At 39.0% G+C, this 24,638-nt stretch overlaps 1 protein-coding gene across 1 annotated transcript in view; it reads left to right on the forward strand.

Annotated features, from left to right (window-relative positions):
- Positions 1-407: 407 nt before the first annotated feature.
- Positions 408-24,638, forward strand: part of LOC137250549 (uncharacterized) — a 119,472-nt gene continuing 95,241 nt past the window's right edge. Inside the window, exons 1-2 of the mRNA XM_067783548.1 lie at positions 408-488; positions 13,342-13,459. Of these exons, the coding sequence (XP_067639649.1) occupies positions 475-488; positions 13,342-13,459 (132 nt within the window). The 5' untranslated portion in view covers positions 408-474. The remainder of the gene's footprint in view (positions 489-13,341; positions 13,460-24,638) is intronic.

Genomic DNA, 24,638 nt, shown 5'->3' on the forward strand with positions numbered 1-24,638 from the left:
AGCGCTTGCCAAACACTGCCGAGGGGCGACCCCGCTTAGAAAAATTTTCTTCTAATTGAAAAACCTTATTTCTAAAATTTTGATGTTGCTTTGCCCGGGATGGGAACCCAGGGCATAATGTGTGGTAGGCGGAGCACGATACCAGCACGCCACGATGGCCGCCAATTTGTATATGTATCTTAGAAAAAAGGGGCGGACCTAAATCTATTGCGAAACTGTCGCTTTGCGTGATTGTCTCTCATTTTTTCTGTAGGGTATATACAATGTTACCCGAACTTAGGCTACTTTCTGTTTTTGTTTTGTTATTTGGAATGGTATAATGTGTTTTGTGTGTGTGTGGAATTTTCGCTGAAAAAATCGGCATAGATTGCAAGTATAAAAGGTATGAAAAATTTTAATATCACATTGTGAGTTTTAGTGTCGAAGACGTAAGTGATATTTTGTTGTGATTTCTTCAATCTAATACTTTACAAAATGCTGATTGCTAGGTAAGTAACTAAATTATATTATCCTTTCAGAAAAAAGTGTATTATAAATTAAAAGACATTTTAAGAGTCAAATCGATATATTAGTAAAGCACATACTGCTATACTTCCTTTGGTTTAAATTTAGAGAAATATATATGTACATCCTGTTTTTGAATGTTTCCTTTATTTAAATCAGATATAGTACAGTTAGTGGCATAGGTCCTAGAAAGCTTTATCAAAAGGACGGACTTATTTTATAAGATAGGTCCTGGTTTTAAATATTATTTCTCAGTTTGGCCTTTAAACAAACACAATGGACGCATATAGTATATTTGGGGTCCTCACAGACCAGCTAGTTCAACCTAACATAACCTTATTGAGCCCGCTGAATCTGATTTCTGATAGGCTATTGGCTACATTCAATGCGTTCACACTCAAACTAAATTTTAAAATACCGAGGGGATCGATTCAGCCACGTTATCAAATTGGTGATTTATTTCTGCAGTCGGTTGAAAAACATATCTATGCATGCCTTTTCAAAGTTTTCCTTCCAGATATTATTAAATAATTTTATCGTCTATCACCAGGAAGTAACTAATTCGATACGTTTTGCAGTTACTACGGCGATATAAACTCCTTTCATAAATAATTTGCCAGAATTTTGGCCTCTAAGCAGATATTTAAGCGTTTTGAATTTTTCTTTGTTTCGATAATTTATATGGCGAATGGTCCAAACAGAGGTTTTTTGCAAATATTTGCAAAACTCAAAATTTTTCTCTAGTCTATGCAATCGCAGGAACACACTTTTGCACTTTCATTTGTGTAAAAAGCATAGAAAACATTTAGTTTTTCTAATTATTGTGAAAAACTTTTTAAACACAACAGCAAAGTAAGTCGGTAAAATATTTTCTAGGATTTCTGAATTTCTGTACCCAAGTGCATTATATTTGTGTAATACAAGAATCTGGTAACAACATTTCTAAATGAAACAAGTAAGGAAGGTTAAGTTCGGGTGTAACCGAATATTACATACTCAGCTGAGAGCTATAGAGACAAAATAAGGGAAAATCACCATGTAGGAAAATTAACCTTGGGTAACCTTGGAATGTGTTTGTATGACATGTGTATCAAACGAAATGTGTTAATGTGTATTTTAAAAGGACGTGGGCCTTAGTTCTATAGGTGGGCGCCTTTTGGAGATATCGCCATAAAGGTGGACCAGGGGTGACTCTAGAATCTGTTTGTACGATATGGGTATCAAATGAAATGTGTTAATGTGTATTTTAAAAGGGCGTGGGCCTTAGTTCTATAGGTGGACGCCTTTTCAAGATATCGCCATAACGGTGGACCAGGAGTGACTCTAGAATTGGTTTGTACGATATGGGTAGCAAATGAAAGGTGTTAGCGAGTATTTTAAAAGGGCGTGGACCTTAGTTTTATAGGTGGATGCCTTTTGGAGATATAGCCATAAAGGTGGACCAGGGGTGACTCTAGAATTTGTTTGTACGATATGTGTAGCAAATGAAAGGTTAATGAGTATTTTAAAAGGGAGTGGTGGTAGTTGTATATGTGAAGTCATTTTCGAGATATTGAACAAAATGTGGACCAGGGTGAGCCGGAACATTATCTGTCGGGTACCGCTAACCGTTTTTGATTTCGCCCTGCAGAACTTTTTCATTTTGTTCTACTTAATATTGTAGGTGTTACACCCATTTTACAAATTTTTTTTCTAAAGTTATATTTTGCGTCAATAAACCAATCCAATTACCATGTTTCATCCCTTTTTATCGTATTTGGTATAGAAATATGGCATTTTTTCATTTTTCGTAACTTTCGAGATCGAAAAATTGGCCGTGGTAATAACCGGATTTCTGCCTTATTTTACACCAATACAAAGTGAGTTCAGATAATTTTTTTTAAGTGGGCGTGGTCGTTCTCCGATTTTGCTATTTTTTATTAAGCATACATACAGTAATAGGAGTAACGTTCCTGCCAAATTTCATTATGATATCTTCAACTACTGCCAAATTACAACTTGCAAAACTTTTAAATTACCTTCTTTTAAAAGTTGGCGGTGCCACGCCTATTGTCCAAAATTTTACTAATTTTCTAATCTGCATCATAAGTTCAACTCTACTACCAAGTTTTATCGCTTTATCCATCTCTGGTAATGAATTATCGCACTTTTTCGGTTTTTGGAAATTTTCGATATCAAAAAAGTGGGCGTGGTTATAGTTCGATATCGTTCGTTTTAAATAGCGATCTGAAATGAGTGCCCAGGAACCTACATATCAAATGAGATACCTCAAAACGGACAGACGGACGGGCGGACATGGCTCAATCAAATTTTTTTCGATCCTGATGATTTTGATATATGGAAGTCTATATCTATCTCGATTCCTTTATACCTGTAAAACCAACCGTTATCCAATCAAAGTTAATATACTCTGTGAGCTCTGCTCAACTGAGTATAAAAACAACAATGTTACACGTGTGGCGCTTTATATTTTGTTAAGTTTCTCTAGACTTTTTTGACTCTAATTTAAATACATTTTGCTTTCCGTATGTTTCCGCATTCTTGGAGGCTACAAGTCTTCTATTATTTATATTTCCGTGGGAATATATGCAACTGTTTCATCTACCACAAAGTTTTATTAAACTATCGAATGCAACTCAGCTTAAAGTACTCTTACGTACCAAAAAAATGCAACTCTAGACCTGAGATTTGCGAGCGAGGATGTTTGAATTTTGACATTTATCCCTTAGTTGACACACTTTGTATTGTACACAATGATTGGGAAAGTATTATATTTTCTCTGTTTTAAATATGAGTCCACACAAATCAAAAGTGCCTAACTCCACAAATGGCATTCTTACAAGTGTTTCGTGTATTACACATTAGTCGATCAAATCAAAAGTTTTAATAAAACAAGCAAGGTTAAGACAAAATAAGGAAAATCAACATGTAGGAAAATGAACCTAGGGTAACCCTGGAATGTGTTTTTATGGCATGGGTATCAAATGAAAGGTGGTAATGATTATTTTGAAAGGGAGTGGGCCTTTTTTCGCAATAAGGTGAACCAGAGGTGACTCAAGAATGTGTTTGTACGATATGGGTATCAAATTAAAGGTATAAATGAGGGTTTTCAAAGGAAGTGGCCTTTAGTTTTATATGTGAAGGCGTTTTCAAGATATCGACCAAAATGTAGACCAGGGAGACCCAGAACATCATTTGTCGGGTACCGCTAATTTATTTATATATTTACGAACAGTATCCTTGCCATGACAACAGAGCACACAGACCTTGCTGCCAACGACCCAAGGCTCCTGGGCTAGAACGACGTCCTCATATGTTGTGCTGTGGCGTAATATTAGCGCAGTCGAAGCTGCCTTAGAGTGGTGCAGGTTTATTTGCAGTACATGCGCGCTCGTTAACGGTCGGTTTCAGCTTCGACGTCGATCCTCCGCTGTGCTAGTAAAGAACTGGCCCGCAATCTCAGATACCGATAATGTATCGCTCTCGGCATCCGGAGTGCTGAGTGCCAGTTTTATATCGGCCCCATGTCCACTCAAAGTGTTGCACGGGTCCTCGAGATTTGTTGTGGCGGTTGCGGGTTCGCTCGAGGCGGTGTCCCCAATCACCAGATTTTCAGTGAGCTAAGAATTTCTTAAAAAACAAAAACGAACTATTAGTCTTGAACGCTGACAAGGGCAACGTAACAGTTCTGATGGAAAATCTGATTATAATAAGAAATTACAGGAAATGGTAAACGATATTTCCTCACATCGGGTTTTGAAACGCGACCCCACAAACAAGTTACAGGACAAGAATAATGAAATTGTAGAATAACTTTTTAAAAAAATGTGATAAATATAAAAGAAAAATATAGTCTCCTCAGTAAAACTGCAAATACGCCTAGGTTGTATGGTTTGCTGAAAATCCGTAAAGAGGAAGTTCCACTTAGACCCATATGCTCGTCCGTCAATTCTCCGTCGTATAATTTATGTAAATATTGTAACGAATTTAGTGAAACTCCGTTTATTTAACACCTTCTGCTAACATTCGAACGGCTAAATTGTCGAATAAGTAACTCCAATATTTAGTAAGGCAAAATGGTCTTTATTAGATTACTTTGGGAGTAGTACAATTATACTTCACTTCGCAACTGATAGCGTGTTTAAATCAAACTGGTTACTGACTACTCAGCTTTCGCTGCTTTTACACTCTCTGTTGCTCGTTCACCCATTTCTACTAAGGCCTAGTAACTTCGAGAACTTCACGCCTGGTTATCAACCATATATGTACATGTATATTTATAGTTTATAGTCTCTCGCATAGCCATATGCATGTGTATATGTGAGTACTACTTCAGCTGATGGTGAGTATCCCCCCGCTGCCTTGTGTGTGTACATGATGATTGATTTGTTCACGTACATACTGCTTATTATCGGCTTAGTGATAGTAGTATCGCTAAGTGATACTAATATTCGTCACACTGCCCTCCACCCAAGTCTGATCGTCCCGATCAGACAAATTTCTCGATCTAACCGCTGCTAGCCTCTCCAAGTGAATCACCCTTCTATTTCGTGGTTTCTCAATTGTTTGTATGCGCTAGATGACATCACTGATCCTCTTCACAACTCTGTATGGGCCTCCCAAATTGCACCAAAAATTTGGATGGAACACCTTTCCGCCGGTGAGGGTTGTATAGCAGTACCAAATCTCCCTCCAGGAAACCTTCCAAATTATTGTTCTTGTCGTACCTGTGTTTCATCCTACTACTCAATATCCTGGACCGTTCCGTCACACTCTGTTGTTTGGCGAATGAACTACTTCGCAGAGCTTTATTTTGACGGATTGACTTTGCATCCTCAGTATAGTCTTGACAGTTCACAACAGTTCACAGTTCTGGGAAATTCTTTCCTTCGTTTTAGTGAGTCAATTTGGTTTTGTCAATGCCAGTGTTTCTCTCGCAGATATCTTTGATTTTGCTTTATTTGGCCCATTCGTTCCATCAGCCTTTACCTTTGACTTTCGTGGTCTTTGTCGAGTCTCCTCCACCAGCACTCGCTTGCTTCTGCACCCTTTCTGCAAACTGAAGTAAAGTGGCACATCCTGGTTCTCATAGCGCATAATCCTTCTCTGCATATCGATCCTGATGTCATGGTCAACTAAGAAGTCTACTCCCACTCGTACTGAAATTGTGTACACGTATTTTCCTTATAGCAGAAAATATTCCTAGTAAAAAATAGACGGGATCGGTTAAATACCACGGCAAGTTAGATATAAAACAAGTTTAAAAGGGTCGTAGACTAGAATAATAAGCTATAACTTAGCAAAAAATATTTTTGAATCAATGATATTTCACTTATCAAGTTTTATTGTAAGAGGAAATGAGGAGAAATTTTTTTTAAACGGGCGATGCCACGTATTATGTAGAAAAGTAATTTATCTGAAATGAAATATACAATTAAAGTTCACGCTGAGTATATATTGTTCGATTACACCCGAACTTAGACACCTTTACTTGTTATATTTTATATTTACCTTAAAAATCGCTTAGGTATGTACATCTGTTCACTATATATTTCTTATCTTATAAAGCCGATTATTTGGAGATTACGAATGGGATAAGATTATTGTTCAACCCCATTCATGAAAGGTATGAAGTCTTCAGCACAGCCGAAGACAGTCCCGTCCTTACTTTTTTTTGCGATTTTTCGAAGTGGAATTCCGGTTACAGTTAAGATAATTATTGTGTTTTTGTAGGGTCCTCTCCTTCATTGCCAGGAGGGAGGCGTATCAGTTTGACGAGGGGTCTCGTAACTTGGCCGCGAGGGATCATGATTTCGACCACTTGAATTCGGTCGTCGGAGCCAAGGTGGACTTTGACCACCCTGCCCAGTCTCCATTCATTCGGGGGAAGGTTGTCTTCCTTTATGCTCATCAAATCCCCGATTTTCATATTTGTTTTTGGGTGCCCCCATTTGTTACGTTTTTGGAGTTCGATTAGGTTGATGACCGATGGTGGGTTTTCGCTGGCATCGGGTTGTGGAGGAGCAAGTAGTGCCCTCCAATTAGAAAATGCCCAGGCGTTAGCGGTTCCATATCGACTGTATCATTTGAGGATGGGGTTAAGGGTCGAAAATTGAGACAATGCTTAATTCTGCGCAATAGCGTGGCAAAGTCCTCGAATGTTTATTTGGAATTTTGAGATATTTTAGTGAAATGTTTTGTGAAACTTTTGACTCCTGCTTCCCACCATTCCTTTCTACCGTTCTACTGTTTCGGTGCTTTCTGGCAGCTTGATCGAGCATAGGTAAGTAATGATGGCATCCCAGTTTGAGATGTCGATCTGAGCGTTTTAAGGTACGCGATACAATTATTGATCTCGCGTTGCAGCTTCTTAATTGAGTTACAACACCTGCTCAAAATTTTTTTAAACTAAATAAAATCTTTAGTTAGGTGTTGATCAGGATACTTTAGTTTGCGTACCTGTCAGTTAAATTCTTCCATGCTGTGGTGAAAAAGTCGTTTGTGAGTTGGTACTTTAGAACAATTTCCTTTGCTTCCCCCTCAGTCTTTTGAATGAGGTAATACAACCTCTCGGCATTAAGCGGACTCTTGTTGTTGATGTATATGGCCGTGAACATGTCCTGGAAAGTTGGACAAGATAGGTAATCGCCCTTAAATACTTCGGTGTCGCAAGTAAGTAAGTAAGTAAGTCGCAAAGAGGCAAGCGGATATTGCGTTCACGCTCGCGCTCTCCTTCGGGTCGAACCTCACTATCTTTTTATACCTTTCATGAAAATGAAATAGTATATTAATTTCGGCACGAATCCTAAAATTGTAAGTTCTTAAAAGAAAATAGATAGACCCACCACTAGGTATACCGAAACAATTAAGATGAAGAGCTGAGTTGTTTTAGCCATGTCCGTCTGTTCGCCTGTCCGTCTGTCTGTTTGTGTGCAAACTAATCCCTCAACTTTTGAGATATCTTAATAAAATTTGGTGAGCGGGTGTATTTAGGTGTCCGATTAGACATTTGTCGGAACCGACTGGATCGGACCACTATAGCATATATCCTCCATACAACCGATTTTTCAGAAAAAGAGGATTTTTGTAATATCTTACCCAATTTAACAGATTGAAGCTTCAAACTTCACCATATACTTTCGTATATTGCACGTATTGTTGTCTGAAAAAATAGATGAGATCGGTCGTATATATAGCACATATCTCACACAACCGATTGTTCAGATAGGAAACTTTTCGTAATTACTGCCCCATTTTAAGAGCTAGAGGCTTCAAATATCAACACATGCTGCTGTGTGAATAAATGATGGAGCTCGGTTGTATATATAGTATATATCTCATACAACAGATTTTTCAGATAAGAAACTTTTCGCAATTTCAGCCCCATTTTAACAGTTAGAAGCTTCAAATTTCACCAAATGCTCCAATATATAGCATATATTGTTGTCTGAAATCATGGAGATCGGTGGAATACATCTAATATCTAATCTAATCTAATATCTAATCTAATCTAGTCTAATCTAATGTATATTATAAATATGAAAGTTTGGATGTTTGTATGTTTGGATGTTTGTCTAGACGGTTGTCTTTGGAACTCAATATCGCACGAACAGACAGATTTGGATGAAATCTCCACACATGTAGCCAATAGTCTAGAAGGATCTACTAGCAGGAACAGTTATAATTTAATTATTGTATTTTTTCGTCTTTGTGACTGAATCACGCCAGAATGGCTACACGGATTTAGGACAGAGACAATAGTCTACTGGCGAAATCTTTTTCGACCCCTTCGAATAATTACTTTTTAACAATTTTTACGAATTATAACTTTACCTATACTGACCTTCACAAATATTAAAAAACTCAATGGGTCAAATATGTCGAGGCTTTCAAAGTGCGCAGTGCGTCGTGGTCATTTCGGGACTATTTCGGGATCGTTTTGGGATTGTTCCGGGATCATTTCTGTACAGTTTTCGGGATACGCCCGGGATCCCGTCGGTGTTATTTTGGGAGTTTTTCGGGATTATTCCGTGATCATTTGGGGATCATTTCGGGACTATTTCGGTATCATTTGGGGACTCTTCCGACATTATTTCTGGATGGGGTTCGGGATCCCTCCGGCATCCCGTCGGGGTAATTTGGAGAATATTAATGGACTATTTCGGGATCAGTTGCGTACTCTTCAGAGATCAATTCTGGATGATTTTCGGGAGCCCTCCGGGATCCCGTCGGGGTCATATCGGGACTTTTTCGGTATCTTTTTGGGAACCTTCCGAGATCATTTCTGGGTAGTTTAGGGGATCCGCCCGGCATCCCGTCGGGGTAATTTTGGGACTTTTTCTGGACTATGTCAGGGTCATTTCGGAACTTTTACAGGATTATTTCTGGATGGTTTTCAGGATCCGTCCGGCGTCCCATCGGGATTATTACGGGACCTTCACGGGACTATTTCCGGATAATTTTGGGACCCTTCCGGTATAATTTCTGAAATATTTTCGGGATGCGTCCGGGAACCCGTCGGAGTTACTTCGGGACTTTTTCGGGATCCTCTGGGGATCCTTCCGGTATCATTTCTGGAAAACTTTCGAGATATCGCCAGGGTGATTGCGGGATTTTTTCGGGACTATTTCGGGATCATTTGGGGATCCTACCGGGATCATTTCCGGATGGCTTTCGGAATTCCGCTAGGGTAGTTTCGGGGCTTTTTCGGAACTATTTTGGGACCCTTCCGGCATCATTTTTGGATGATTTTCGCGATCCGTCCGGGATCCCGTCAGGGTCATTTCGGGACTTTTTCGCGATATTTTCTGGATAGTTTTCGGGATACATCTGAGATCCCGTCGGTGTTATTTCGGGTCATTTTCGGTATCCCTCCGAGAGCATTTCTGGATCACGTGAGGGTTATTTCGGAACTATTTCGGGATCATTGGGGACTCTTCCGGTATAATTTCTGGACGACTTTCGGGATGCGTCCGGAATCCCGTCGGAGTTATTTCGGGTCTTTTTCGGGATCATCTGTGAATACTTCTGGTATCATTTCTGGACGACTTTCGGGATCTCATCAGGGTCATTTCGGAAATTTTTCGGGATCATTTGGGGATCCTTCCGGCATAATTTCTGGATGATTTTCGCGATCCGTCCGGAATCCCGTAGGGTCATTTTGGGACTTTTTCGCTATTATTTCTGGATGGTTTTCGGGATACATGTGGGATCATTTCGGGACTATTCCGGGATCTTTTGGGGACTGTTCCGGGATAATTTCTGGATGAAACACGTGATCCGTCCAGGTACTAGTCAGGGTCTTTTCGGCATCACTTTGGACTCTTACGGAATTAGATTTCAGGATCCGTCCGGGTATTTTCGGGACTTTTTCGGGTTCATTTGGGGACCCTTCGGTGATACTTTCTTGACGGTTTACGAAATCCCGTCGGAGTCATTTCGTGATGGCTCAATCAAATTTTTTTACTGATGATTTTGATATATGGAAGTCTATATCTTTCTCGATTCCTTTATACCTGTACAACCAACCGTTATTCAATCAGAGTTAATATACTCTGTGTGCAAAGCACACTGAATATAAAATTAAGTAGGTACTTTGTGTGAAGATGCCCAAATGACCCCGAAAAAGTCCTTTAATTACCCTGACGGGGTCCCGAAAACCATACAGTAATGATCCCGAAAAAGTTCCGAAATTACCCTGACGGTTCCCCAAAACCATACAGTAATGATCTCGGAATGGTCCCGAAAAGATCCCGAAAGTCCCGAAAAAGTCCCGAAATGACCCTGACGGGATCCCGGACAGATCTCGAAAACCATCCAGAAATGATGCCAGAAGGGTCCTCAAATGATACCGAAATAGTCTCAAAAAATTCCCGAAGTTACTCTGACGGGATCCCAGACGAAGCCGGAAAGCCATCAAGAAATGATACAGGAAGCATCCCCAAATGATCCCGGAATAGTGCTAAAAATTTTCCGAAATGACCTTTATGGTATCCCGGACAAATCCTCAAATGATCTCAGAAGGGTGCTGAAATGATCTCGAAATAGTCCAGAAAAAGTCACGAAATTACCCCGTCGGGATCCCAGACGGATTCCGAAAACCATACAGAAATGATCCCGAAAGGATCCGCAAATTATCCCGAAATAATCCCGGACGGATCCCAGAAGCCATCCAGATATGATTCTTAAAGAGTCCCTAATTGATCCCGAAATGACCTTGAGGGGATCCCAGATTGATCCCGAAAGCCATGCAGAACTGATGCTGGCAAACTTTCCGTCCGTCCGCCCGTCCGTTAGCACGATAACTTGAGTAAATATTGAGATATCTTCACCAAATTTGACACACTAGTTTATCTGGACCCAGAACAGGTATTGAAAATGAGCGAAACCGAATGATAACCACGCCCACTTTTTATATACATATATAAAATTTTGGAAAACACAAAAAACCTGATAATTTAGTAAATAATACACCTAGAATGTTGAAATTTGAAATGGGACTGATATTGAGACACTTGATAAAAATTTGGAAAATTTTTTTCAATTGGGCGTGGCACCGTCCACTTGTGATAAAATCAATTTTACAAATATTATTAATCCTAAATCAAAAATCATTAAACCTATCGTAACAAAATTCGGCAGAGAGGTTGCCTTTACTATAAGGAATGCTTTGACGAAAAATTAACGAAATCTTTTAAAGACCACGCCCACTTTCATATAAGATATTTTTAAAAGGGTCGTGGACGAATAAAATAAGTTATATCTTTGTGCAAAAGAACTTTATATAATGGTATTTCATTTCCCAAGTAGATTTATAAGAATCAATAGGAAAAGCTTCAAATTTAAAAAATGGGCGTGGTAGCGCCCCTTTTATGACTAAGCCATTTTCTGTTTCGGGAGCCATAATTCGAAGAAAAATTAACATATCGTAACAAAATTGTGTACACGTATTTTCCTTATAGCAGAAAATATGTGTAGTAAAAATGGACGGGATCGGTTAAAGACTACGGCAACTTAGATATAAAATAAGCTTAAAAGGGTCGTAGACTAGAATAATAAGCTATAACTTAGCAAAAAATAGCTTTGAATCAATGCTATTTCACTTATCAAGTTTTATTATACAAGGAAATGGCGAGATATTTTTTTTAAACGGGCGGAGCCACGTGTTATGTAGAAAAGTAATTTATCGGAAATGAAATGTACAATTGAAGCTCACGCTGAGTATATAATGTTCGGTTATACCCGAACTTAGACACCTTTACTTGTTACACCCAACTGAGCAGAGCTCACAGAGTATATTAATTTTGTTCACATAACAGTACCCCGTACCGGCATAAACTAATCTAGATAGATATAGACTTCTATATATCAAAATGATCTGGGCGTAAAAAGAAATCCATTTAGCCATGTCCGTCCGCCCGTCCGTCCGTCCATCTGTCTCTCCGTGAAAACGATAACTTGAGTAAATTTTTAGGTATCTTGATGAAATTTGGTATGTAGGTTCCTGGGAACTCATCTCAGATCGCTATTTAAAATGAATGAAATCGGACTATAACCACGCCCACTTTTTCGATATCGAAAATTTCGAAAAACCGAAAAAGTGCGATAATTCGTTATCAAAGACGGATAGAGCGATGAAAATTGGTGGGTGAATTGACCTTATGACGGCAGAATAGAAAATTAGTAAAACTTTGGACATTGGGCGTGGCACCGGCCACTTTTAAAAGAAAGTTATTTAAATATTTTGCAAGCTGTAATTTGGCAGTCGTTAAAGATATAATGATGAAATTTAGCAGGAACGTTACCCCTATTACTATATGTTTGCCGAATAAAAATTTTCAAAATCTGATGACGAACACGCCCACTATAAAAAAAAATGTCTTTAGAGTATATAAGTAAATTAAGTCAACATTCAACTCCAGTAATGATATGGTGCAACAAAATACAAAACTAAAAGAAAATTTCAAAACGGGCGTGGCTCCGCCCTTTTTCATTTAATTTGTCTAGAATACTTTTAATGCCATAAGTCGAACAAAAATTTACCAATCATTTTGAAATTTGGTATTGGCATAGATTCCATGACGATAACTGTTTTCTATGAAATGGGCGAAATCGGTGGAAGACACGCCCAGTTTTTATACATAGTCGACCGTCCTTCCCTTCCGCTCGGCCGTTAACACGATAACTTGACCAAAAATCGATATATCTTTACTAAACTTAGTCCATGAACTTATCTGAACTCACTTTATCTTGGTATAGAAATGGCCGAAATACGACTGTGACCACGCCCACTTTTTCGATATCGAAAATTCCGAAAAATTAAAAAAATTCCATAATTCCATACCAAATGTGAATAAAGAGATGAAACATGGTAATTGGATTGGTTTATTGACGCAAAATATAACTTTAGAAAAAACTTTGCAAAATGGGTTTGACACCTACCATATTAAGTATAAGAAAATGAAAAAGTTCTGCAGGGCGAAATAAAAAGTCCTTGGAATTTTGCAGGAATATTGTTCGTGGTATTACATATATAAATAAATTAGCGGTACCCGACTAATGATGTCCTGGGTTACCCTGGTCTACCTTTATGGCGATATCTCGAAAAGGCGTCCACCTATAGAACTATGGCCCACTTTCTCTTAAAATACTCATTACCACCTTCCATTTGATACCCATGTCATACAAACACATTCCAGGGTTACCCTAGGTTCATTTTCCTACATGGTGATTTTACTTTATTTTGTCTCCAAAGCTCTCAGCTGAGTATGTAATGTTCGGTTACACCCGAACTTAGCCTTCCTTACTTGTTTTTTAATTAATTTCATTTTTTTTCAGTCTCCTTTGGTCAGTTTTAATTTTTTTGACACCATCATATTTGGTGGCCGGACAAGGTCGAAAGCCAGGTTCGTGTCGAACAGATATACAATATTTGCAAAGCGTGGACAGAGAAGACGTGAGTATGAAGTTTTATATACTTAAATAAATTAAGTGTCAGCTCTATGTACATATATAGCTAGGCCAACTTTATAGTACTATACATAGACTTTAAAACCATTTTAAAAGCTTATCGTCGCTGCGCTAAAGAAAACAGTTATGTGTGTTTCTTAAAATTTTTTTTTTTATTGGATATTTTATTATCACTATATAGAGCCCACATTTCTGCATATGCAGTTTTTATACTCAGTTGAGCAGAGCTCACAGAGTATAATAACTTTGATTGGATAACGGTTGGTTGTACAGGTATAAAGGAATCGAGATAGATATAGACTTCTATATATCAAAATCTTCAGTATCGAAAAAAAATTCGGTTGAGCCATGTCCGTCCGTCCGTCCGTCTGTCCGTTAACACGATAACTTCAGTAAATTTTGAGGTATCTTGATGAAATTTGGTACGTAGGTTCCTGGGCACTCATCTCAGATCGCTATTTAAAATGAACAATATCGGACAATAACCACGCCCACTTTTTCGATATCGAAAATTTCGAAAAATCGAAAAAGTGCGATAATTCCTTACCAAATACGGATAAAGCGATGAAACTTGGTATGTGAGTTGAACTTATGACGCAGAATAGAAAACTAGTAAAATTTTGGACAATGGGCGTGGCACCGCCCACTTTTAAAAGAAGGTAATTTTGAAGTTTTGCAAGCTGTAATTTGGCAGTCGTTGAAGATTTCATGATGAATTTTGGCAGGAACCTTACACTTATTACTATATGCCTGTTTAATTAAAATTAGCAAAATCGGACAACGACCACGCCCACTTTTTAAAAAAATTTTTTTTTAATTCAAATTTTAAAAGAAAAGTTAATATCTTTACAGTATTAAAGTAAATTATGTCAACATTAAACTCCAGTAATGATATGGTGCAACAAAATACAAAATTAAAAGGAAATTTCAAAATGAGCGTGGCTCCGCCCTTTTTCATTTAATTTTTCTAGGATACTTTTAATGCCATAAGTCGAACAAAAATTTACCAATCCTTGCGAAATTTGGTAGAGGGTTAGATTCTAGGACGATAACTGTTTTCTGTGAAAAAGGGTGAAATCGGTTGAAGCCACGCCCAGTTTTTATACACAGTCGGCCGTCTGTCCTTCCGCTCGGCCGTTAACACGATAACTTAAGCAAAAATCGATATATCTTTACTAAACTCAGTTGACGTACTTATCTGAACTCACTTTGTATTGGTGTAAAAAATGGCCGAAATCCGACTATGACCACGAACACTTTTTCGATATCGAAAATTACGAAAAATGAAAAATTGCCATAATTATATACCAAATATGAAAAAAGGGATGAAACATGGTAATTGTATTGGTCATTTGACGCAAAATATACTTTAGAAAAAAACTTGGTAAAATGGGTGTGACACCTACCATATTAAGTAGAAGAAAATGAAAAAGTTTTGCAGGGCGAAATCAAAAGCCCTTGGAATCTTGGAAGGAATACTGTTCGTGGTATTACATATATAAATAAATTAGCGGTACGCGACAGATGATGTTCTGGATTACCCTGGTCCACATTTTGGTCGATATCTCGAAAAAACAGGCGTCCACATATAGAACTAAGGCCCATTCCTTTTTAAAGTACTCATTAACATCTTTCATTTGATACCCATATCGTACAAACAAATTCTAGAGTCACCCCTGGTCCACCTTTATGGCAATATTTCGAAAAGGCGAACACTTATAGAACTAAGGCCCACGCCCTTTTAAAATACTCATTAACACCTTTCATTTCATACCCATATAGTGCAAACAAATCCTAGAGTCACCCCTGGTCCACGTTTATGGCGATATCTCGAAAAGGCATCCACCTATAAAACTAAGGCCCACGCCCTTTTAAAATATTCATTAACACCTTTCATTTGATACCCATATAGTGCAAACAAATTCTAGAGTCACCCCTGGTCCACGTTTATGGCGATATCTCGAAAAGGCGTCCACATATAGAACTAAGGCCCACTCCTTTTTAAAATTCTCATTAACACCTTTCATTTGATACCCATATCGTACAAACAAATTCTAGAGTCACCCCTGGTCCACCTTTATGGCAATATTTCGAAAAGGCGAACACTTATAGAACTAAGGCCCACGCCCTTTTAAAATACTCATTAACACCTTTCATTTCATACCCATATTATACAAACGCATTCTAGAGTCACCCTGGTCCACGTTTATGGCGATATCTCGAAAAGGCGTCCACATATAGAACTAAGGCCCACTCCTTTTTAAAATACTCATTAACACCTTTCATTTGATACCCATATCGTACAAACAAATTCTAGAGTCACCCCTGGTCAACCTTTATGGCGATATCTCGAAAAGGCGTCCACCTATAGAACTAAGGCCCACGCCCTTTTAAAATACTCATTAATGCCTTTCATTTGATACCCATATTATACAAACGCATTCTAGAGTCAACCCTGGTCCACTTTTATAACGATATTCCGAAAAGGCGTCCACATATAGAACTAAGGCCCACTCCCTTTCAAAATACTCATTAACACCTTTCGTTTGATACCCATATAGTACAAACAAATTCTAAGGTCACCCCTAGTCCACCTTTATGGCGATATTTCGAAAAGGCGTCCACATATAGAACTAAGGACCACGCCCTTTTAAAATACTCATTAACACCTTGCATTTGATACCCATATCGTACAAACAAATTCTAGGGTCACCCCTGGTCCACCTTTATGGCGATATCTCGAAAAGGCGTCCACCTATAGAACTAAGGCCCACGCCCTTTTAAAATACACATTAACACCTTTCATTTGATATCCATATTGTACAAACGCATTCTAGAGTCACCCCTGGTCCATTTTTATAACGATATTCCGAAAAGGCGTCCACCTATAGAACTAAGGCCCACTCCGTTTTAAAACACTTATTAGCACCTTTCGTTTGATACCCATATTGTACAAACGCATTCTAAAGTCAACCCTGGTCCACTTTATAACGATATTCCGAAAAGGTGTCCACCTATAGAACTAAGGCCCACTTCCTTTCATTTGATACCCATATAGTACAAACCAATTCTAGAGTCACCCCTGGTCCACCTTTATGGCGATATCTCGAAAAGGCGTGCACATATAGAACTAAGGCCCACGCCCTCTTAAAATACTCATTAACACCTTTCATTTGATACTCATATCGTACAAACAAATTCTAGAGTCACCCCTGATCCATCTTTATGGCGATCTCTCGAAACGGCGTCCATCTATAGAACTTAGGCCCACGCCCTTTTAAAATACTCATTAATACCTTTCATTTGATACCCATATCGTACAAAATAAATTCTAGAGTCAGGCCTGGTCCACTTTTATGGCGATATCCCTAAATGGCGTCCATCTATAGAACTATGGTCCACTTCCTCTTAAAATACTCTTTAATACCTTCCATTTGATACACATGTCATACAAACACATTCCAGGGTTACCCTAGGTTCTTTTTACAACATGGTGATTTTCCCTTACTTTGTCTCCACAGCTCTCAACTGAGTGTGTAATGTTCGGTTACACCCGAACTTAGCCTTCCTTACTTGTTTTATACTCAGTTCAGCAGAGCTTACAGTGTATATTAACTTTGATTGGATAACGGTTGGTTGTACAGGTATAAAGGAATCGAGATAGATATAGACTTCCATATATCAAAATCATCAGTATCGAAAAAAAATTCGATTGAGCCATGTCCGTCCGTCCGTCCGTTAACACGATAACTTGAGTAAATTTTGAGGTATCTGAATGAAATTTGGCATGTAGGTTTCTGGGCACTCATCTCAGATTTAAAATGAACGATATCGGACTATAACCACGCCCACTTTTTCGATATCGAAAATTTCGAAAAATCGAAAAAGTGCGATAATTCTTTACCAAATACGGATAAAGCGATGAAACTTGGTACGTTAGTTGAACTTATGACGCAGAATAGAAAACTAGTAAAATTTTGGACAGTGGGCGTGGCACCGCCCACTTTTAAAAGAAGGTAATTTAAAAGTTTTGCAAGCTGTAATTTGGCAGTCGTTGAAGGTATCATGATGAAATTTGGCAGGAACGTTACTCTTATTACTATATGTATGCTTAATAAAAATTAGCAAAATCGGAGAACGACCACGCCCACTTTTAGAAAAAAAAATTTTTTTAAAGTCAGATTTTAAAAGAAAATTTAATATCTTTACAGTATGTATGTAAAATATGCCAACATTCAACCCCAGTAATGATATGGTGCAACAAAATACAAAAATAAAAGACATTTTCAAAATTGGCGTGGCTCCGCCCTTTTTCATTTAATTTGTCTACTTTTAATGCCATATGTCGAACAAAACATTACCAATCCTTGCGAAATTTGGTAGAGGCTTAGATTCTAGGACGATAACTGTTTTCTGTGAAAAAGTGCGAAATCGGTTGAAGCCACGCCCAGTTTTTATACACAGTCGTCCGTCTGTCCTTCCGCTCGGCCGTTAACACGATAACTTGAGCAAAAATCGATATATTTTACTAAACTCAGTTCACGTATTTATCTGAACTCACTTTGTATTGGTGTAAAAAATGGCCGAAATCCGACTATGATCACGCCCACTTTTTCGATATCGAAAATTACTAAAAATGAAAAACAAATGCCACAATAATATACCAAATACGAAAAAAGGGATGAAACATGGTAATTGGATTGGTCTATTGACGCAAAATATAACTTTAGAAAAAAAGTTTGTAAAATGGGTTGACACCGACCATATTAAGTAGAAGAAAATGAAAAAGTTTTGAAGGGCGAAATCAAAAGCTCTTGGAATTTTGGAAGGATAACTGTTCGTGGTATTACGTATATAAATAAATTAGCGGTGCCCGACAGATGATGTTCTGGGTCACCCTGGTCCACATTTTGGTCGATACCTCGAAAACGTTTTCGCATATACAACTACCACCACTCCCTTTTAAAACCCTCATTAATACCTTTAATTTGATACCCATATCGTACAAACACATTATAGAGTCACCCCTGGGCCACCTTTATGGCGATATCTCCACCTATCGAACTAAGGCCCACTCCCTTTTAAAATACTTATTATCACCTTTTGTTTGGTACCCATATCGTACAAACAAATTCTAGAGTCACTGAATAGTCAAAAGCCTTTTTTTGACTTTGCAGCTTAAGTTGTTGTTGCTGCAATGATATGTATTGGAGGTTGTGTTCTAATGCCTTTTAACAGTTCACTTGCACTCACTTAGCACCCTTTTCACCGAACATAAATAAGAATGCCACCGCTCGATTGCTATACAAGTACTAACTTTTATTGAATTCATGAAATGCAGAATAGGATATGTGTTTATAAAGAGAGCAAAAATGTATGGTTTACACTAATTAGTTTTTGTACATAAAAAATAGTCATGATAAGTACATAGAAGAGAATAATGTATTGTTACGAATATTAGCAAAACTAAGGAGTGCTGCCATCTCCAGGCCGATGCTAAGCAGTGACGTGAATTCACATCAATAATTCATTCATTATGTATCTGCATAAACGAATCAATAATTGCGTCTACAGATATGTACACATTCCGACGAGCAACATTTACATACAAGGCAGCGAGAGATGAGATGTCACACACAGATGAATTTACTTATACGCTTATGTGTGTGCGGGAGACTGTAAACTACAAACTCACATATGAACATCTGAGAAGCGCTAAAAAGTAGACAATTGTAAACAAGTAGAAACTATATGAGAACTATACACACACGAATATAGTTCGTAAGTTCTGGAAATAGAAGAGCTTAGATGTATGCAGCGTAAACTATAAAAGCGGCACAAGCGAGTAAAATGTAATTCAGTTTGATTTGAGTTGTCAAGTAGTTTGATTAAGACGATATCTAGCGAGCAATAGCAGTGTTATTTTGAATAGTAGAGTTTCATTGAGCTATCAATCAGTGTGGTTATTAAGCAAGCTATTCGTTGCACAGTTTGTTATTGTGAAGTACTTTAATAAAGGCCATTTTGCATTATTACAAATTGGAGTTATTTATTCAACAGTTTAGTGATTCGAACTTAGCAGAGGATTGCAAATAAGAGGATTTGCAAGCAAATTCGTTACAATTGGTGTCAGAAGAGGAATTGTTGAATAAATTCCAGAGGAAAACAAGGACATGGCAAAGTTCAGTGAATTGAAGATCCAGCAACTAAAGAAGGAGTTGGAGAGCCGTGGATTGAATACAAGCGGCGTTAAACTTGAACTTCAGGCACGGCTACGAGAGGCAATGGAAGCAGAAGGAACTGATGTGGACGAGTATGTCTTTTATCCTGATGGGGACGAGACAACAACAAAAATTGAAGAGAAAAACGAAACATCGCAGACAATTACCAGCACAGACTTGAACATCATATTGGCTGCAATAACTGCTCAAACATCGACAGTAACATCCAAGATGGAAGCGCAAGAGGCACGTATAACAGAAATGTTATCACAAATATTCACCAACATGTCATCACAACTAGAAGAACAGAAAACGTATATGTCATCTCAACTAGAAGAACAGAAAACATATATGTCATCACAGATGGAATCCCAAGAGACACGAATAACATCGAAGATTGAAGCACAAGAAACGCGTATGTCAGAAATGTCGACACAGATTACATCGAAGATGGAAGCACAAGAGGCACGGATATCCGAAATGTCGGCTCAAATTTCAGCACAGATATCATCGCAGATCTCTGCTCAACTGGAAGAGCAAGAAGGACGTATTTCCTCGAAGTTGGAGGCGCAAGATACAAAAATTTTACAGTTTGAAGAAAAACTCGAGGCCGAGGTGGATGCTTTGAGAGGACGTATCGAGCAGTTGCACCTAAATCGCCCAGCAGTTTCAACTAGTAATCCAAAGGTAAAGACACCATCCTTTGACGGTTCTGTTCCTTTTCAGGTCTTTAAGCTACAGTTTGAGAAGACCGCAGCAGTGAACCAATGGAATGCTGAAGATAAAGTTGCAGCTCTGTTCGTGGCACTGAAAGGGCCTGCCGCGGAAATCTTACAGACTATTCCAGAGTACGAACGGAACAGTTATGACGCATTGATGGCTGCTGTAGAACGGCGATACGGAAGCGAACACAGGAAACAGATATTTCAAATAGAATTGCAAAACCGCTACCAAAAAAGCTAACGAGACTTTGCAGGAGTTTGCTTCGGACATTGAAAGATTGGCTCACCTTGCAAATGCGGATGCACCCGTGGAATACACGGAAAGAGTGAAGATTCAGAGCTTTATAAATGGCATACGGGACGTCGAAACGAAGCGAGCCACATACGCGAACCCAAAGCAAACATTTTCTAAAACGGTACCCCATGCATTGACTCAGGAAACAGCGTCATTATTGAGTAAACCAGCATACAAAGCTCATCTTGTGGAAGTAGAAAGGCCGGAGTGGGTAGATACAATTTTGGAAGCTCTGAAGGGATCACAACAGAAAAATGCCGGAGTTATGAAATGTTTCAAGTGCGGTAACCCAGGTCACATTGCACGTCATTGCGATCTTGGTCCTAATAGTTCCAACAATGTGGGTGGCCGTAAACGCAAAGCTGGAGGAGATGAGCAAGAGCGAGTAAGAGATAAAGAACGAAAACTTGCCCCGGCTATTGAATGTCCTGTGATATCTGTGTCGCAAATTGGAAGGAAATCAAGCAGTCTTACCATCAGAGGGAATGTGGATGGCAAGGAGCGTGTACTGACTGTAGATACGGGCGCATCTCATTCCTTGATTCGATCTGATTTGGTCTACAAGAGAGTAAAGTCATTACCTGGAGCGAGGTTGCGTACGGTCACAGGCGAATATAACCCAGTCCAGGGAGAAGAAATATGTGAAGTCCTAATTGGGAAGGTCATGGTTCTACACAAATTCGTTGTGGCGGAGATCGTTGATGAAGTTATATTGGGAGTGGATTTCTTGGTTGACCATGACATCAAGATCGATATGCAGAGAAGGGTGATGCATTATGAGAACCAAGATGTGCCACTTAACTTCAGTTTGGAAAAAGGGTTCAGCAGTAAGCGAGTGCTGGTGGAGGAGATTCGACAGAGACCACGAAAGTCAAGGAAAGTAGATCGAGCAAAAGTTGATGGATCGAATGAGCCAAATAAAGCGAAATTAAAAGTACCTGCGAGGAAAAGACCGGCATCAACAAACCCTAATGGACGCACTAAAATGGCTGAAAGAATTTTTCAGAAAGAATGCAAGAATGGTTTCAAGCCAGCGCGCACTTTTGTTGGGAAACGTCGGAACGATACTGAGTATGTGAAGCCAATCCGTCAAGAACAAGCTCTACAAAGTAGTTCTTCATTGGCCAAGCAACAGAGTGCGAGAGAACGATCCAGAATAATGAGTAGTAAGATGGAACACAGGTACGACAGGGAAAATAATTCGGAAGGCTTCCGGAATGGAGATTTGGTGCTGTTATACAACCCACAACGTAAAAAAGGTTTGTCCCCGAAATTGCAGTGTAATTGGGAAGGCCCGTACAAAGTTGTGAAGAAGATCAGTGATACCATCTACCGCATACAAACCACTGGGAAACCACGGATTAGAAGGGTGGTACATTTGGAGATGCTAGCGGCGTTTAGATTGGGAGATTTGTCTGATCGGGACGATCAGACTTAGGTGGAGGGCATTGTTACGAATATTAGCAAAACTAAGGAGTGCTGCCATCTCCAGGCCGATGCTAAGCAGTGACGTGAATTCACATCAATAATTCAATCATTATGTATCTACATAAACGAATCAATAATTGCGTCTACACATATGTACACATTCCGACGAGCAACATTTACATACAAGGCAGCGAGAGATGAGATGTCACACACAGATGAATTTACTTATACGCTTATGTGTGTGCGGGAGACTGTAAACTACAAACTCACATATGTACAACTGAGAAGCGCTAAAAAGTAGACAATTGTAAACAAGTAGAAACTATATGAGAACTATACACACACGAATATAGTTGGTAAGTTCTGGAAATAGAAGAGCTTAGATGTATGCAGCGTAAACTATAAAAGCGGCACAAGCGAGTAAAATGTAATTCAGTTTGATTTGAGTTGTCAAGTAGTTTGATTAAGACGATATCTAGCGAGCAATAGCAGTGTTATATATAGTATATTATAGTAGAGTTTCATTGAGCTATCAATCAGTGTGGTTATTAAGCAAGCTATTCGTTGCACAGTTTGTTATTGTGAAGTACTTTAATAAAGGCCATTTTGCATTATTACAAATTGGAGTTATTTATTCAACAGTTTAGTGATTCGAACTTAGCAGAGGATTGCAAATAAGAGGATTTGCAAGCAAATTCGTTACAGTATGTATACTACGTATATATATTAGGGTGACCCAACATCCCGCCCCCGTTGAAAGAAGAGCAGGAAGCAATGCAATTTTGTGGATGGGACGCCTTATTATGCCATTAGATGTCTGCACATCAACTACTCGAACGCGCTTGTCCTTGCCGGGAATGGCAGCTACGAATCTGCCTGTTATCCAACGCTGCGGAGGCACATTATGTGTGAACGTGAACGTTTGGTTGATCACGAACCCATATATTGCGCGAATGCAGTTCGCATATATATTCGCGCGACCACTGTCGCCAAAAGTGGTGCTTAACTGCGCTAATGCGCTTCCATCGGTCTATGTTGTGTAGCTCTTTATTTGTTTCCTCATTTCGCTCCGGGATTGCCTTTAATGAGCTGCCAATTATGAAGTGAGCAGGCGTTAGAGCCTCGTAATCATTTGGGTCGCTGGAAAGTGGCGTGAGTGGCCTGGAACTGAGAATGGCTTCTATCTCTATAACTGCCGTTGTCAGTTCCTCATATGCAAGACGCGCATTACCCAGCGTTCGGTTTAGGTGCCCTTTCGCTGATTTTACTGCGGCTTCCCATAGGCCGCCAAAGTGTGGTGCTCTGGGAGGAATGAAGTTGAAGTTTATAAATTCGTTTGAGCAAAAATGTGTAATTTTGTTTTTTGTGTTAGGATCGAATAAAATTGCTTCAGCTCACTACGTTTACGATCAGCGCCAACGAAGTTTGTGGCATTGTCACAAAATATGTCGGTTGGCAAACCTCTTCTGCCTATCATTCGTTTAAGCGCTGCAATGAATGCGTCTGTTGACAAGTCTGAGATTACTTCGATATGTACTGCCTTTGACCAAAGACAGACAAATATAGATATGTACGTTTTGTATGGAGTTTTCCCTCTAATTCTTAGATACGTGCTAACAGGCCCGCAAAAGTCAACAGCACATCGAGAGAAGGGTCGGCAGGGCGTGAGCCTTACGACGGAGAGGTTTCCCATCATTTGTTGCAGCAGCTTTGGACGATATCTCACACAGTGTATGCACGACCGAACAACCCGACGAGCAGCATCTCTAGCATTGATGACCCAAAACCCTAGGCAAATGAGAGCAACTAAAGCTTTGGGTCCGGCATGAAAATTTGTAATGTGTAAATGGCGCATTTCAACAAAGTGACATTTGCTTGGTAATAGTACAGGATGTCGCTGTGTGTGTGGCAGAGCTGTCAATTCGAGTCGGCCGCCCACTTTAAGCAAGTTAAAGCCAAAAGTGTCGCTCATGAACGGATTTAGAAATTTGAGCGAATTTTCAGCTGGTTTGCCTTTCTTAGCGCGAAATATATCTTCTGAAAAATATTGTTATTGAATATTCCAAATTATGGACCAAAGCGCGGTTTCAATTTCTTGCGGTGATAAATTTGTCGATATATTTTTGCTTGTTTTTAGTGGTTTTTCTATAAAACCGGAACATCCATGCAATGATACGTACACCAGTCATATGCGAGCTATATTTTGCGATACTTTCAATGATGTAATTCGACTTCTCAGCGCCGAAAAATATAGCCTTGCGTTTTTCTTTGATGATTTCATCCATGTCAGGGCAGGATTGCGAGTTTTCAGGCCAAAATTCTGAGCAACGTTTTAAAAATGGTGGTCCCGAGTACCATATAGATTTTTGGAGCTCTGATACTGTGCAGCCCCTGGACACAATGTCTGCAGGATTATGTTGCGTCGGTACGTGTCTCCAATGGCAATTACTAGTTAACTCTTGTATCTCAGATACATGGTTGCCAACGAAGGTTGATAAA

Source organism: Eurosta solidaginis, chromosome 1, assembly GCF_040869045.1.
Source record: "Eurosta solidaginis isolate ZX-2024a chromosome 1, ASM4086904v1, whole genome shotgun sequence".
NCBI classification, from domain to species: Eukaryota; Metazoa; Arthropoda; class Insecta; order Diptera; family Tephritidae; genus Eurosta; species Eurosta solidaginis.